At 45.4% G+C, this 15,599-nt stretch overlaps 1 protein-coding gene across 4 annotated transcripts in view; it reads right to left on the bottom strand.

Annotated features, from left to right (window-relative positions):
- The window catches only part of LOC119971178 (myosin-3), a 1,049,419-nt gene that overhangs the window by 56,818 nt on the left and 977,002 nt on the right, over positions 1-15,599 (bottom strand). Inside the window, exon 42 of one of the 4 annotated variants that reach the window (XM_038806382.1) lies at positions 3,405-3,798. The exons of the other annotated variants lie outside the window; for them this stretch is intronic. Within the exon in view, the coding sequence (XP_038662310.1) occupies positions 3,795-3,798 (4 nt within the window). The 3' untranslated portion in view covers positions 3,405-3,794. Of the gene's footprint in view, positions 1-3,404; positions 3,799-15,599 lie in introns of those variants that run through there. 4 annotated transcript variants of the gene reach the window in all.

Raw genomic sequence — 15,599 nt, 5'->3', positions numbered from 1 at the left:
CATGGATGAAGATTACCAATGTGAAAACCAACAATAGTTAGACATGAAGGTGTGCTGTGATCAGCATTTTGCTTTTGTAGAATGCTTTTCGACAAATATATTCACCCAGTTGAAATGATTACAAAAAGTATATTTTAATAAATATATCGGTCAATGGTAATTAACATCAGGAATTTTGAAGGGAATAAACAATTTTTCACAAGTTTACTGTACAAGATAAGAAAGCTGATGAACATACATTGGTATAGGGGGTGGTGAGATACAAAACAGCCCTGCTAGCCTGGCCTTGGTGATACGCTGGGCTTTGAGTCAGGGCTCCCCTGTAGTCCTGGCACTGGCCAGTGCTCCCACCTGGTGCTGTTGGAACTACAGAGCACTCTAAGGCGGGATTTCCTCCCGAGAGACAGCAGTCTCACCTTAAAGCAAATGCTGCTGTTCTCAGAGTTAAATTGCTGTGGAGTAGTTGTCAGGATCATGGGTGTACTGATCATCTACTTTTTTTTAGCTGCAAGGTGCCTTATAAAATCCAGCCCCCTGTCTCTGGCTCATGAAAAGGAAATTGCAGAAAATCTGTACTTTCTTGCGAAAAACTGCCCATTTTTTTGGTGATGTTGACCTGAAAATATGCCAGTGTGCTTAAAACCACAATTGTGTCTCAAAAATGGCCACAGAATTATCTCATATAAAAATTGTCAGATAATGGCAATTTGCGGGTTTAGAGGAGTTGGGTGAGACGTTTGGGCTGATGCAGGGTGAAAGTATCAGGTATATGCAGATGCGGGACTTTGGGAGGAAGGGGTTGGAGGGGGGGGGGGAGGGGTCATCCCAGTGATTTACGGGAGGGTTTTGGAGGAGGTCGGGGTGTCCTGGGGTTGGGAGGGGGTTAAGACGAAATGGTAGAGTTGGGGGTAGTGCTGGAGGAGGATCTGTGGTATGAGGTGTTGCGCAGGGTAAATGCCTAGATTTCGTGTGTGAAATTGGGGCTGATACAGCTGAAGGTAGTGGACAAGGCGCACATCTCAAAATCAAGGATGAGCCGGGTGTTCGAGGGGATGGAGGTCGTCTGTCAGTGGTGTGGGAGGGCCCTGTGAACCATGCACATATGTTTTGCTCCTGCCCGAAGCTGGAAAGATTTTGGAGGACGTTGGTTTTCGATTTTGGGGGGGTTTACAAGTGGACGTGGAGCCTGGTCCCCTAGAAGCCATATTTAGGGTTCTGGTCCAGCCGGAGCTGCAGGCGTGTGTGGGGGCAGATACTTTCGCCTTCGCCTCGCTCATTGCTCGTAGGCAGGTCTTGTTGGGGTGGAGGTCAGCTTCTCCACCCTCGGCATGGCGGGGGACCTGCTCGAGTTTCTGACCGTGTAGAAGGTGAAGTTTGTGCTGAGGGGGAGTGAGTGATGGGTTCGACAATTGTCCGGGTTTGTTCATCATGCATTTTCGGGAGTTGGTTACCGTTGACTGTTGAGAGATGGGAATGGGCTTGGGCGGGCTTGGGGGTTTTTGTGGGGTTATTTTGTATTGTAAAATTTTTGAAAATCTGCTGAATAAAAATACTTTCAAAAATAAATTGTCACATAATATTGTACCCACCTAATTCCATTTACATGAGGCATAGCCAATATCCCTGCATTATTTAATGTAACCGTTGCGGTTCAACCATCCTCCCAGAGACTATTTAAGTGGTGATATGTATAGAACAATATTCTTGAAGTAGATACCAAATGGAGTAGATTATTTGGATTTCCCATTTCTGGAAGTTTTGACAACATTAATTTTGATTAACTCTTGTTCTTAATCCTCTCCTAACAGTTTTTGAGAGAATTGTGCAAATACATGTCCTTACTGGGGAAATGACTTCCCCAAAAGGAACTTTTCTACTTTTGTGTTTTGGGGATTAGGATGAGAATATAGAAGACTCCAGATTGTGGGATCTTAGCATGCAACATTTACTTCCAACAGGTAGATACCCATTCAGTGCAGTTATGAAATACAGATCTTGTTAGATTCTCTACCCATCAATCAGAAGAAGACAATGTTCTCTCTCAGTGGAGAGTGAGGTCAGCTGCAGACCATTTCCATTGAGAAGAGTGTTGTCTGTAGCTTTGATTTTTTTTGTCACTTGATCTTTCCAGGCAGCTTCATGTGACTGGCCACATGAGACAGGCAGCAGAATACCATTGTTCTACTCACATGTGAACATATATAATGAGGTCTACTGAAATTTTTATAGAGCTAAATACAGGCATTTTGACATCTTACTTTAAGTGCGTGGAAAAATCTGTTTGGCGCATTGAGTTACAATTCGGCAGAAGCTTCTAGAATCATTGTTGCTTCCTGTGTTCTATAAAATATAGTTATATGGAAAGAATTTGAATTTGATCAGGTTGAATGAGATAATGAAGAAGACCAGGGAGGCCTTCCATTCCCCACAATAGGAGGAGGCTGTATGGGAAGGAGGTGATTGAATAATAATAGTAATCGCTTATTGTCACAAGTAGGCTTCAATGAAGTTACTGTGAAAAGCCCCTAGTCGCCACATTCCAGCGCCTGTTCGGGGAGGCTGGTACGGGAATTGAACCCGCGCTGCTGGCCTTGTTCTGCATTACAAGCCAGCTGTTTAGCCCGGGCTAACCCATAGAATTTATTGTGCAGAAGGAGGCCATTCGGCCCATCGAGTCTGCACTGACCCTTGGAAAGAGCACCCTACCTAAGCCCACACCTCCATCCTATCCCCGTAACCCAGTAACCCTACCCAATCTTTTTTGGACACCAAGGGCAATTTAGCATGGCCAATCCACCTAACCTGCACATCTTTGGACTGCGGGAGGAAACCCGAGCACCCGGAGAAAACCCACGCGGACATGGGGAGAACGTGCAGACTTCGCACAGACAGTGACCCAAGCCAGGAATCAAACCTGGGACCCTGGAGCTGTGAAGCAACTGTGCTAACCACTGTGCTATCGTGGCGAAACAGAAGAGCATTCTGCAGCCAAAGAAAGGAGGCAGTAAGTTGACAGCTGAGTGTTTTCAGTAAATAATAATTGCAAAATCAAATAATAGTCCACCATCTAAACAGCTTCAAAGATCTGCATTTCCAAAGGCTCCTGTATATTGCCTGCATGTTACAGAATCACCGATCGTGTCACCAGCCAAGTCCACTAAGTTGCAAACATCAAAGGAACTGGAAATCTACATCATAGAACTTTTTTTTACTTTCCACAGCTTCCAATAATTGCACACGCTTCAATTGTAATTTAAAAAAAAAAGTGTTTTCCCTTTAGCTTCTGAAAGTGCTTCACTGCCAACAATTAAAAAAAGGCATAATCCCAATAATGTGTCAAAATGTGGCAGCCGATTTGCTCATAGCAAGGTCTCGCAAACAGCAATGAAATAGATGACCAGGTAATCTGTTTTATTGCCATTGGTTAAAGAACAAATGTAGGCCAGGGAACCAGGAGGAACCTCCTACTCTTCTTCAAATAGATTTGTGTGATATTTCTCGTCCACCTGAACAGGCTGACAGAGTCTTGGTTTAATGTTTCATCCAGCAACACTCCTCTACTTTGGACTGATGTCAGTCTAGAATGTGCTCTTCCGTTGCTGAGTCAGAAGTTCAGGTTCAGTCAGGTTTAAGCTCCACTTCAGAGACAAAAGTGCGACCTCTGAGCCAAGCTGACCTGTTCATTTGCTCCCTTACTTGCTCCTAATCTACTACTTCTAAGAGGAGCTCTCAAGTGCTGTAAGGTTGAGAGGTGGGTGGCTGGGAAGATTTCTCTGGAATTTTCAAAACTAGTTCTACCTGAAAGCACAAACAAATGGTAAAATAATGCTTTGGTCTGTGGAAATGCTATTAGGCATGTGAATCTTCGGAATACTCTTTTAGTTCAAGTGCTAATAAAGGATGTGTAACTACTTAAGTCAGCAGGTATATAAAAACATGACATGTGAAGCTTCTAAATGCATGTGTAAATTCTTTTACTCCATCGGTGGTTCACTCCTTGTAATAGGTGCAAAGGATGATGAATGGCCAATGACTCTTCCATGAGCCAACCACTGGGTGAGATTATTGTAAGCTTACTTTCTCTCACAATTAATGGACTATTCTGCTCAGCAGCCCTAGAACATAGAACACTACAGCGCAGTACGGGCCCTTCGGCCCTCGATGTTGCGCCGACCTGTGAAACCATCTGAAGCCTATCTGACCTACACTATTCCATTTTCATCCATATGTCTATCCAGTGACCACTTAAATGCCCTTAAAGTTGGCGAGTCTACTACTGTTGCAGGCAGGGCGTTCCACACCCCTACTACTCTCTGAGTAAAGAAACTGCCCTGTTTGAAGCTAAGAAACCTTTTCAAGATAGTTAGCCAAAACAACTCCATGCATCGGTGCATATGTCCATGGTGTCAATTTACCTCGGCTGATTTATTTTTCATAGTGCATCTTTTCACTGCTATAATTTGAAATTAGGCCGTACAATTTTCCCCTCAGTGAGGAGAAGGCAGCTGACCACCACCTTGTCAAGGGCAGTTAGGAATGGGCAATAATTGCTAGCCTAGCCAGTATTGCCACATCCCACGAATGAATAAATTAACCTATATCTGGGAAAGATGCGGGCAAAATAAAAAGGAAACAACTATTTTTTTACTGTTACTTTCTCTAAACATTTCTAAATACTAGTCTGGATAGAAGTTATGACCAATATTTGGAGGGAGGTATTGCTACAATAGAAATACGTTTTGATTATGATGGAGATTCCATCGAGTAATTTTTAATCATGTATAAGTTTTACTGTGGTTTTAGTCTTACAGAAATCTATCGAAACTTTCACAGGAACATGCAACTATTACCAGGCCAAAATATTCAGTAATTTAACATGGTCCAACATAAAAGCTTGCACTCCAAAGCTCTTTTGCCATGCTGCATTAAACTTCCACTCGATCATCACTGTAAAGCTAATATCCTAAGGAGGTTTTCAAGTTTTCTAACATGGCAGTTTGGAGCAAATAAACCGTCCATGTCATATTAGTTGGCCAACTTTTATACATTGCAAAAAGACAAAGAAAAAACACAAAAAAACTTCTGCTTGAGTAAGCATTTCAAATAAATATTTCATTTCAATCCCAAATAAATAGAGCATTCAATCGATAAGAGCCCCATCTGTATGGGCTAAAAATTAATGAGGACAACTCTTTAAACCAAACATCTGGGGACAGTGCAGCTTTCTCTTGATTGTAAAATCTACGCATTTCTATTAAAATATGGTAATTTGTCATAGCAGGTGTGGATTTCTGACCAAGAAAATTGCCTCGATTTTTACTTCAAAGGAGCTTAATTCAGATGAGATGGAATACTCTGTTGCACTGGTTTCACAGATCCGAGGATTATAATGACAGTTAATAAAACTGCATTAATTACAGAACAAAGGATTGAATCTGCACTCGCTGCCACGCTTCTGATGTTCCCGACCATCTCTAGTGGGACAATAGCAAATCTACAGCTCTTAATTTAAAATAATAAGGCAATATATTAAAGCAGGTCAGATATGCCTTAATTGCAAGCTTCTGCATGCTCTGCTGGGTCAAATCTAAACTTCCATGGCAGAAGCCTGCATTTTACAGCATGGCTGCCTGCCAGATGCACTTTTCACTACAATGGAAAGCTGGGAAATCATTAGTCAGTCTGAAATAATCAAAGATTAGAGACGAGAAGTAGGAAATGAAACAAGAGCTTGTCTAAATCCTGTTGGATTTGCAGTGGCAATTTGGTGATTTTGACTTTATTTTCTCCTGCTTACGTTTCCTTCCAACACGCCTAAACCCCAACAAGCCCCTTTTCTCCTTGAAGTCATCTACCAGATAAACAAAGGTAGAAATGTGTCTTTGATTTTCAGTGCTAGTGGTTTTTACGATGTCACTGAATGAAGTTATACTTACTGCAGGGCAAAAAGGATGAAGTATCAGTTTTCTTTCCCCCGAGGTTAAATGCACTAAATGTAGAAGTGCTTTCGCTGGGTCTTGACAATACAAAAAGCATGTGATGTGTTGGGTAAGCTGGGTCTGCTGTTTACTGCAGCAGTGAGAGAGACAGGCTTCCAACACTTGAAGAAATGCAACTTTATTTTATTGAACTCTTAACTATCATACATACTTTAAATGTGGGTTGACACTATGCTGAGTTGACTGGAGACCTGAGGCTAACCTGACCAGACTATCTTACTACCACATGGTGTATGTTCTAGTTGTTGCTCACGGGCTCTGACTGTCTCAGAGGTTGGATCCCAAGAGAGCGGGAAAACTAGTGCCCTCTGGCTTTATAGTTGTCACGTCCTGTCTGGTGATTGGCTGCTGTGTTTTGTGTTCATTGGTCATCCTGTGTGTCAATCAATGCCTGTCTGTGCACCATCATATAGGTTGAAGAGCCAGTCAGAGTCACATGTTTTTGGCTCCTTTTCAAATTAAATTGACTTTTATTGGGCTAGGTTTCCCACTGCCCTTCTGTCGAACCCCAAGTGGCTACTCTGCATCTGAGAGCTTCAACTCTAAGGCCATGCTTTTGTCCGTGTAGGAATGGAGGTGAGAGTTGCATATAAAAATCTTTGACTGTACCCGATTCCGAGGATTTGGGCCCATTCCTGAGGTATGGGACTTTTATGGCCTTTGGGGGAGGGTATTGAGCCTGCACTCAGCACCCGTCCTTGCCTACTCCGTTACGAGGTGGGCACATCATCAGATGCCCCCCCTCTACTTGTTTTTCTTTTTATGGAGTCGGGTCTGATTTGGCAGGAGATGTGGTTCATGGCACCTTTTGAATAGACGTGAGCCTCAGGGGAACCCCAGTCCCAAGTGGACAACCAAAAAAAAGACCTCTGCGCTTGGCATTCTTTCATTGACAGGCTTTAAAGTACAAAATAAATTGTTTTCTTAGTTTCAATAGTTAGATGCTGGGTGGTATTTAATGGGACCTGTACCAGCAGGAAATGTGGTGGGCAGAATAAATGTTAGTTCCCCAAGGACGGGTTGAGATGCAGAGATTAAGTCAGTAGTATGACAATGGTGGGTTCAGTCTCCTGCCGTCCACTTGTTCCTACTTGTAATCTATTGCATTTCATGAATACTTATTATATTAAAACGTTTTGTAATTATGTTCTATCTTCATGATCAAGTAAGCGCACAGGAATATCATGACGCCTGTTTTGTTTAATGTGATGTGGCGATGCCGGCGTTGGACTGGGGTGAGCTCAGTACAAACTCGGTCCCGCAAACTATTTTGAGGTTTCCGATTGTAACAGCTTTACACAACATTTCCGCCCACTCCCGCGATCTCTCGCTCACTCCATATTGTTAAATGCTTATTACCGATTTCGAAAATGAAAAACACGCCCTTCTCCTTCGCCATTACCCACACTGCGGGGCTGCAGGTTCTCATATTCGGCTCGGGTTAACGGCTGCCATCTTTATCGGATGTGCATCAGGGCGCATGCGCGGTTGTCATCTTTGTCGGGGCGATGTTTCAATGAGTGGGAGGAGCTTGTTCCCCATTGTTCAGAATGTAATGATTTGATTACCTGCAAATGCTCGCATTCCAAGCATTGTCCAGCAGCTCTGACTTTGTCTGTATAAATGTTTCTGGAACATACCTCGCCATTCACCTGAGGAAGGAGCTGCGCTCCGAAAGCTCTTGTTTAATGGTAGAATGCAATAATTGGCTTTGTGCACTAGAGCCAGTGGCTTTCAGTTTTGAACTCTGCGGATCAAGGGAAGGAAAATGGAAGTTTGCATGGAAGAGCGCGCAAGAGTGAGTCAGGAGTGGGAGGTTAGTGTGGTGGAGTGGGGTTAGGAACATGGAAGAGGGTGGAGGTGTTGATCTTGGGTAGGGTGCTCTTTCCAAGAGCCGGTGCAGACTCGATGGGCCGAATGGCCTCCTTCTGCACTGTAAATCTATGAAAAAAAATGAAAAGAGGAAGGGAGATCTGAGAGAGGAGAGGGCGTGGTCGGGACCATAGAAGAGTGAAGTGGGAAGGGTCTGGCATCTTGGATGTGCTGCAGTCATTCAAGGGTGGAAAATGAAGGGCCTAAAGGGAGGGATCAGTATCTCTACATGCGAGTTCATTTCAGGGTGTTGGCTGGCAGAGGGAATGTTCACAGTCACTGTGGGGCTGAGGGGGGAGGGGGGGTGGTTGATTTGGTCGCGGCCAGCTTGAGTCTGAGGTTGGGATAATTGAAGTCTTGTAGGTGGGTCACGGGATCTAACAAAAACTCGAAGGATGATGAGGTGAGGGTCTAGGATCAAAGGTGGAGTGCTGATAGGGATGGTGGGGGAAGGGCGGTAGGCTCGGGGAGAAAGATCGCACTTCCAATTGGATGGTATGGCAGTCTCCAGGATAATGGGTAAAGGTACACAGTTTATAGAAGAAAGGTCCAAAGTGATCTTGGGACCATCAAGAGTGATGAAGTCAAGAGTAAAGGTGATAGGTGGACAATAACATCTTCAATTGCAAACTTTACAATTAGGTTTTTTCCAATATCTCAAAAACCATGTGCAGTACTAGAATTTGAGATCAAAGTGGGAGAAGCCCAATGTGTGTTGGTTGGATTTTTTGCCGTGGACAATGGAAGAACTTGAAAATCTCATTGTTTATCAGTTTTGTGGGTGAAATCCTCATATCATGTCTGCCTTCATCACACAGTTCAATTGCTGAAATACCTACTGGTCAAAGACCAATCCCACCCAGATTATTCTCTCTTCAACTTCTTCCATCAGGCAGGAGATAGAAAAGTCTGAGAACACGCGATAACAGGTTCAAAAACAGCAAGCGGGATTCTCCGTTTCTGAGACTAAGTGTTGCGCCAACGGAGAATCCGTGGACTTTTACGACAGAAAAACCTGGACCATGTCTGCTACCGTTTAGGGGCTAGCACCAGTGCAATGTGGAATACACTTGATTCCATTGAAAAATGGTGCGGGATTCGCCGGATTTGTGATTGAATCTCGGGAGGCTGACAAGCTGCAGCCGCACATACACATTACTCTCCCTGCACACACTATCCCAGCCAAAAAGATGGCACTTGTTGTGGAGTGTGCCCATATAGCTGATGGGTCATCTGGGACCAGAGGTTTTGGTCAAACCCCCCCACCCCTCCCAAGCTCTGGCAGAAGTCCCACGGCCAGCAGCACAACTGTCAGCACACTTTGGCGAAGTTGGACACCTAGGGAATTTTCACAGTAACTTCACTGAAGCGTACTTGTGACAATAAGCGATTATTATTATTCCATACCTCCTCTCTCTCCCTCAGAACCCGCCACGGCGGTTTCATGATTTTTAAAAGCACAAGTGAACCTCGCCATTGGGAACATGGCCCACTGGAGGCGGAGAACCGGTGGCCTTGGAGAGTATCGGGTCGGGCCTGCTAATGATATGCAGACGGTGCCTACTGTCCTGGATACACATTGACGCCGTTTTCGAGGTGATAGAGAATCGTAATTTGGCGTCAAGTAAGTGCTTGCCTCCATTTTCTCTGCCAAACCACATTTCCCGATTTCGGCGTCGGCAACGGAGAATTCCGCCTAGCTTCTTCCCCACTGCTACCAGACTCCGAATGACTCTCTTATCGACTGATCTGATCTCTTCATACATCTTCTCTACTGAGTAGTACTGCACTCTGAATGCTTCACCCGATGCCTGTGTCTATGTATTTACCGTGTATATTTAGGTATGTTTTATGGACTGTATGCAGAACAATACTTTTCACTGTACCCTGGTAGTCTGCAGTCCTTACTAGCTCATCTCCATTGTTTACTTGGGTCTGTTTCTGGAAGTGGGTCCATTTACCTCCTTCTTCTACTTCCCTAGAATAAACGTATGGTGGGCGGGGGCCGACTTGGAAAGTTCCTGACTCATAGAGACTTAGAAAATTCTAACAGGACTAGACAGGGTAGATGCAGGGAAGATATTCCCGATGGTGGGTGTGTCCAGAACCAGGGGTCACAGTCTGAGGATTCAGGGTATCCCATTTCGGGCAGAGATGAGGAGACATTTTTTCACCCAAAGAGTTGCAAGCCTGTGGAATTCATTATCAGAGGAAGTAGTTGATGCTAAAACATTGAATATATTCAAGAGGTGGCTGGATATAGCACTTGGAGTGAATGGGATCAAAGGTTATGGGGAGAAAGCAGGAGTAGGCTATTGAGTTGGATGATCAGCCATGATCGTGATGAATGGCGGAGCAGGCTCGAAGGGCCAAAAGGTCTCCTCCTGCTCCTATCTTCTATGTATCTATGTATATGCATCAACCTTCTCATCTGCTCCATGAAAATTCAGCCCTACGTCTTGCTGGACTAATCGAGTGTGGAGGGTATCGGTCAAATCCGTCCTCTCCTGATGTTCCATGCAGGAGTTGTTGGACAGCAGTTAGGAACACGAATACTCAATAATATTTTTACACTCCGTCGTCCAGGAGCGGTCAAATCAATTTTAGTATCCAATTGTTGCCTTATGGAAAGAAACTAGTTTAGCACACAGACCAGAAATTGAATTGTCTATAAGGAACATTGATTTTGACAGAGAATATGACTGTATTGATAGATCATTCTTATAAATCATTGATAAGTCAAGAATAATGGTTTGAAACAGAGGCACAAAGAAAACCCAAAAGTGATTTTTCGAAGATTGCACAAATGATTGTTTATTATCCTCCCCTTACTGGAACTAATGTATTAATTAAGGGATGGAAATAGCGATGATGGCTTTATTAAGAGGTTAGATTTTAACCCTGCCCATTGATTACCACAGGGGTGGTGCGCAGGCAATTAACATTTAATCTACTCCTCTGAATAAATCCTTTATTAAATGTATTGATTGGAGGCTGATGATGCCATTGGGGCCTGACTGCTATTTTAACCAGTGCCTGAGCAGGGAAGTGGTTGTGGATTTCCTGCCAGATCATCCCAATGGGAAGAAGTGCCAAGACTGGAAGAGACTTAAACAGACAGATTACCATTTAAAAAAAAACTCTCTTGGGAGCTCCATAATAACCAGAGTTTAGGTTTCCCCTGCCTCAGGTTCACACCCTCCTCGATTGTGAGGACCCCTGAAAGACCTTATCAAAGTTCTGAAGACTATTCCTTTAGTTGCTGCTACTCAACATTTTGATCCAACTACTGATACTTTGAACAGGTAGCTGAGAGGCACATGCAGTTTGTGCATAGAAGTTAGAATCACCTGAGGTTCACGCTGCCAAGATCTGGCCAGTCCCCCCCCCCCCCCCCCCCCCCCCCCCAATCTTGGCTCCTGCCTGGTACCCCAATTTGCTACTGTTCCTTTTTCATCAACTTTTGTTCACAATGTGGCATCTTCGTTAATGAGAAACCTAAGTAAAACGGGCATAATGCTGCATGCCATCAATCTTGCTTAAAGTAGGAAGATCGGGAGCTAAAAATTCAGTAGTGCTAGTTTTCAGGCACGTGGATCAGGATGCATAACTGCCTTGTACCCAATCGAGGTGATGCAGGCAGCTGCCTGTTCGAGCAAATGATTGTAGCGTGTGGCCCAACGGTTAACATGCTGCTGACTGGCTGCACACTCAGCAGGGGGCATGGCTAGCACAACTTACAGCTAGCCTTCAATTCTTAAAGGCAGCCTGTACACTCAGCTGGTGGAATTGTGTGGAAAGTGTTTCAGAGAAGGAGCAAGAGTTCCAATAGAGCAGTCGCCAGAGAAAAAGCTGATGTGGAACTGGAGGTCTTAGTCCTGGAGATGGAAAGGAGAGAGGTCATGCCTACACAGGAGGCCAGGAGGCCCTCTGGACACATACTGTAAAGGAAATGGGAGCAGGTAACCACAGAGGTCAGCCAAGCCAAGGTGTATAATTCTGAAGACCTGTCTGCAAAACTGCAAAAATTTCAAGGACTTCACGTGAGTCACGAAGTTAAATAAATGCATCTTCAAATATTTTCTTCTACCTGCTGCCTCAACATCCTCACAAACTGGCGAGTGTACTTCATCCTCATCACTCAGCTATTGGCAATCCCAAATCACCCTCATACTTACTAATCCTGGATGCTTGCCATCTATATCACGCAGCTTCAATTTATCTTCAGCTATTCAGTCAAGACAGGTACGTCACCTAAACGCACTGGGGTGAATTCTCCGTCCTGGGATGCCTGAAATGCGTTTCCCGATAGGACGGAGAATCGGAAAACTGGCTTGGTGCTAGGCGCTGGTCTGAGCACGATGCTCCGACGCACCGCTGGTGGCAGGATCAAGGTTCATGCCCGCGTGCCAGCGGGAAGGTGTAAATGAATTAAAATGGATCTTAATGACTAATTGGCATCCATTTAGCAGGCCCAGCATCTTAATTTCCAGCCCTCCGTGATTCTCCGAACATCCGTGATTCTCTGGACCTCTGGGCCGGGAATCAGGCGGGCAGGAATTATTTTTAAAAATATACATTTAGAGTACCCAATTTTTTTTTTCCAATTAAGGGGCAATTTAGCGTGGCCAATCCACCTACAACCTTTGGGTTGTGGAGGTGAGACCTACACAGGTACAGGAGAATATGAAAAATCCACACGGACAGTGACCCGGGGCTCGGATCGAACTCGGGTCCTTAGCGCCGTGAGGCAGCAGTGCTCACCACTGCGCCACCGTGCCACCCAGCTTCTCTTTTTTGTTTAAGGCATAGGTACGGTTGTCATTTTCTGCTGCTGCTGTCTTTCTTGCTGCAGTCTGCATTCAAAGATTAAAATAGCCAAACAAAGAACAACACATCACAAGTACAGGCCCTTCGGCCCTCCAAGCCTGCGCCGATCATGTGTCCTATCTAGACTAACCGCCTATATCCTTCCATACCCTGTCTGTTCATGTGCCTATCCAGATAATTCTTAAAGGTCGCTAACGTATCTGCCTCAACCACCTCACTTGGCAGTGCATTCCAGGCCACCACCACCCTCTTTGTAAACATCTTCTCCCTCTTGTGCCCCCTTGCAATTTCGGCCCTGGGAAAAGGCCTCCAATTGTTCACCCTATCTATACCCCTCATAATTTTATAAACTTCTATCAGGTCGCCCCTCAGCTTCCAACTCTCTCTCCAGGGAGAACAATCCTAGTTCATTCAATCTCTCCTCATAGCTAAACATGGCTGCCTCACCACGTGACTAATCACACTGTGGTCCCTTTGCGAATATGCTGGTGGTTTTAGGTTGATTAGCCATATCCAGTTACATGTCTGAAAACATTCATCCTGAGGACATTAAGACAGTCTCCGCCTTTGTTTCAAGGACGGCCCATTCAATTTGGGGATGTTGCTTGATGGTCTCAGGATCTGTGTAGTTAATACCTTTTCACTTGATATATTCTTTTGTATGTTAGACAGTGAGTCTGGTTTTTAGTCAACAGAGCAGCTCACCTAACCTTCTGAGCCCATCTTTGTCCAGAAAACGTGTCTTAAATGTTCGGAATATGACATGCTGTTACTTGCCCATACAGGCTGATCCATGTTGCACTTCCCAAGCACTGAAGTACTCACCCAGATTATCTACTCAAGTCTCAGGAGTGGGACTTGAAATCACAAACTCCTCATTCAAAAGTAAGAATACAATAACAATGATATCGCCTGAATTGTGAATGTCTAGTTTGTGGTGTGAAGACTGTCTTTTCCTTTTATTTATAAATTTAGAGTACCCGATTAATTTTTTCCAATTAAGGGGCAATTTAGCGTGGCCAACCCACCTACCCTGCATTTTTTGGGTTGTGGGGGCTAAACTCACATGAACACGGGGAGAATGTGCAAACTCCACACGGACGGTGACCCAGAGCCGGGATCGAACCTGGGACCTCAGCGCCGCGAGGCAGCAGGGCTAACCCACTGCGCCACCGTGCTGCCGAAGGCTGTCTTTTCTGACAATTATTCTATGGACACGATCCTACGATGCGCCGGAAAAGCAGCCAGCCGTGGCTGGCTGGGAGACCTCCGCTTGCTCGCAATGCCTTGCGGGATTCAACGCAATCTCACGAGACGTTGCGAGGTGAATCCCACCCAGAATGGGAGAAATCACTTTTTGGCAAATCTGAAAATTAGAGCGAGGCAGTTAGCCTCACTCTAATGTGCAGATTCCCGGGGTACCTGAGGCTTTGGGATTCAATCCCTTCACCTCGGAGACCTCAGGCAAGCGCTGTTTGGTACTGGTCCCCATAAATGGGGATCAGACGGAATGGCACACGTGGGAGTCTCCAAGGGGATCGGAGGCCTCCAGTTGCATGCCCTTTGGGCAGGGGGATGTCCTGTCAGTTCCAGCCTGGCACTGACAAGGTGCCCAGGTGGCACTGCCAGGGTGCCAGACTGGCACCGCTAAGGTGTCAAGCTGGCATTTTTTGCGATCGGGCCAGGGTTGCCTGGTGTGGATGTTGGGAGGAGGTGTGGGGACCCGACCCTCTCATATTGCTTTCGGGCTGGGGGAGATCAGGGATTCTTTTGGGGGCCTCATTGGGACACCATTTAAAAATTACGTCTCAATCTCTCGCTACAATGGGGAGTTCCGGCGAGCGGAGCTCTCCATTGTAAAAAACAGGGCTATGTGCAGCCTCAGCTTGCGTTAACTGTTCAGACCCCTTATTCAATGCGGGTCACATTGAGTAACCATGTGTTTCTCGGCACTGCGAGTGCCGGGAATCACGCGGCTAAACGTGTTTGCTCGGGGACATGTGAACGTGCATGGGCAGCATGGTAGCATTGTGGGTAGCACAATTGCTTCACAGCTTCAGGGTCCCAGGTTCGATTCCGGCTTGGGTCACTGTCTGTGCGGAGTCTGCACATCCTCCCCGTGTGTGCGTGGGTTTCCTCCGGGTGCTCCGGTTTCCTCCCACAGTCCAAAGATGTGCAGGTTAGGTGGATTGGCCATGCTAAATTGCCCTTAGAGTCCAAAATTGCCCTTAGTGTTGGATGGGGTTACCGGGTTATGGGGTTATGGGGATGGGGTGGAGTTGTTGACCTTGGATAGGGTGCTCTTTCCAAGAGCCGGTGCAGACTCGATGGGCTGAATGGCCTCCTTCTGCACTATAAATTCTATGATAAGGAACTATATCACAGTGATGACACTCACTGAAAGGAGATGACTGAGAAGCATCGTAGAGAGTAGCTCCAGTTATGCCTTGGTCTTACTTAACCTTTGTAAATAGTTAGTGATGTGTTATCTGTGCTGGTCTAACATCGACTGCAACTGGATGCAGTAAAACGAGAAACAGGCTTCCGACACAGGAGGTGGTCCAACACTGTTTTATTGAACCTGTTGATTGCTGTACATAACCTGCTGTGGGTTGACACTCTATTAACCTAACTGATAACCTCCTACTGGCTTGACCAGACTAGCTCTCTATCACATGGTGATGATGTTCATTGGCCTGTGCACTGCGACTATCTCCCTAGCCGTGTCCTGAGAGAGAGCGAGAGCCTTAATGCCCTGTGGGCTTTATAGTGGTGGTGTCCTGTCTGGTGATTGGTTGTTCTGTGTAGTGTGTGTTCATTGGTTATCCTGTGTGTCAATCACTGCCTGTCTGCATCTCATGATATACATGAGTGGATATTATGACATCTCCCCCTTTT

The sequence above is a fragment of the Scyliorhinus canicula genome, chromosome 9 (assembly GCF_902713615.1).
Source record: "Scyliorhinus canicula chromosome 9, sScyCan1.1, whole genome shotgun sequence".
NCBI lineage: Eukaryota > Metazoa > Chordata > Chondrichthyes > Carcharhiniformes > Scyliorhinidae > Scyliorhinus > Scyliorhinus canicula.
The sequence above is the reverse complement of the archived record's forward strand: the minus strand, read 5'-3'. Positions and strand labels throughout refer to the sequence as shown.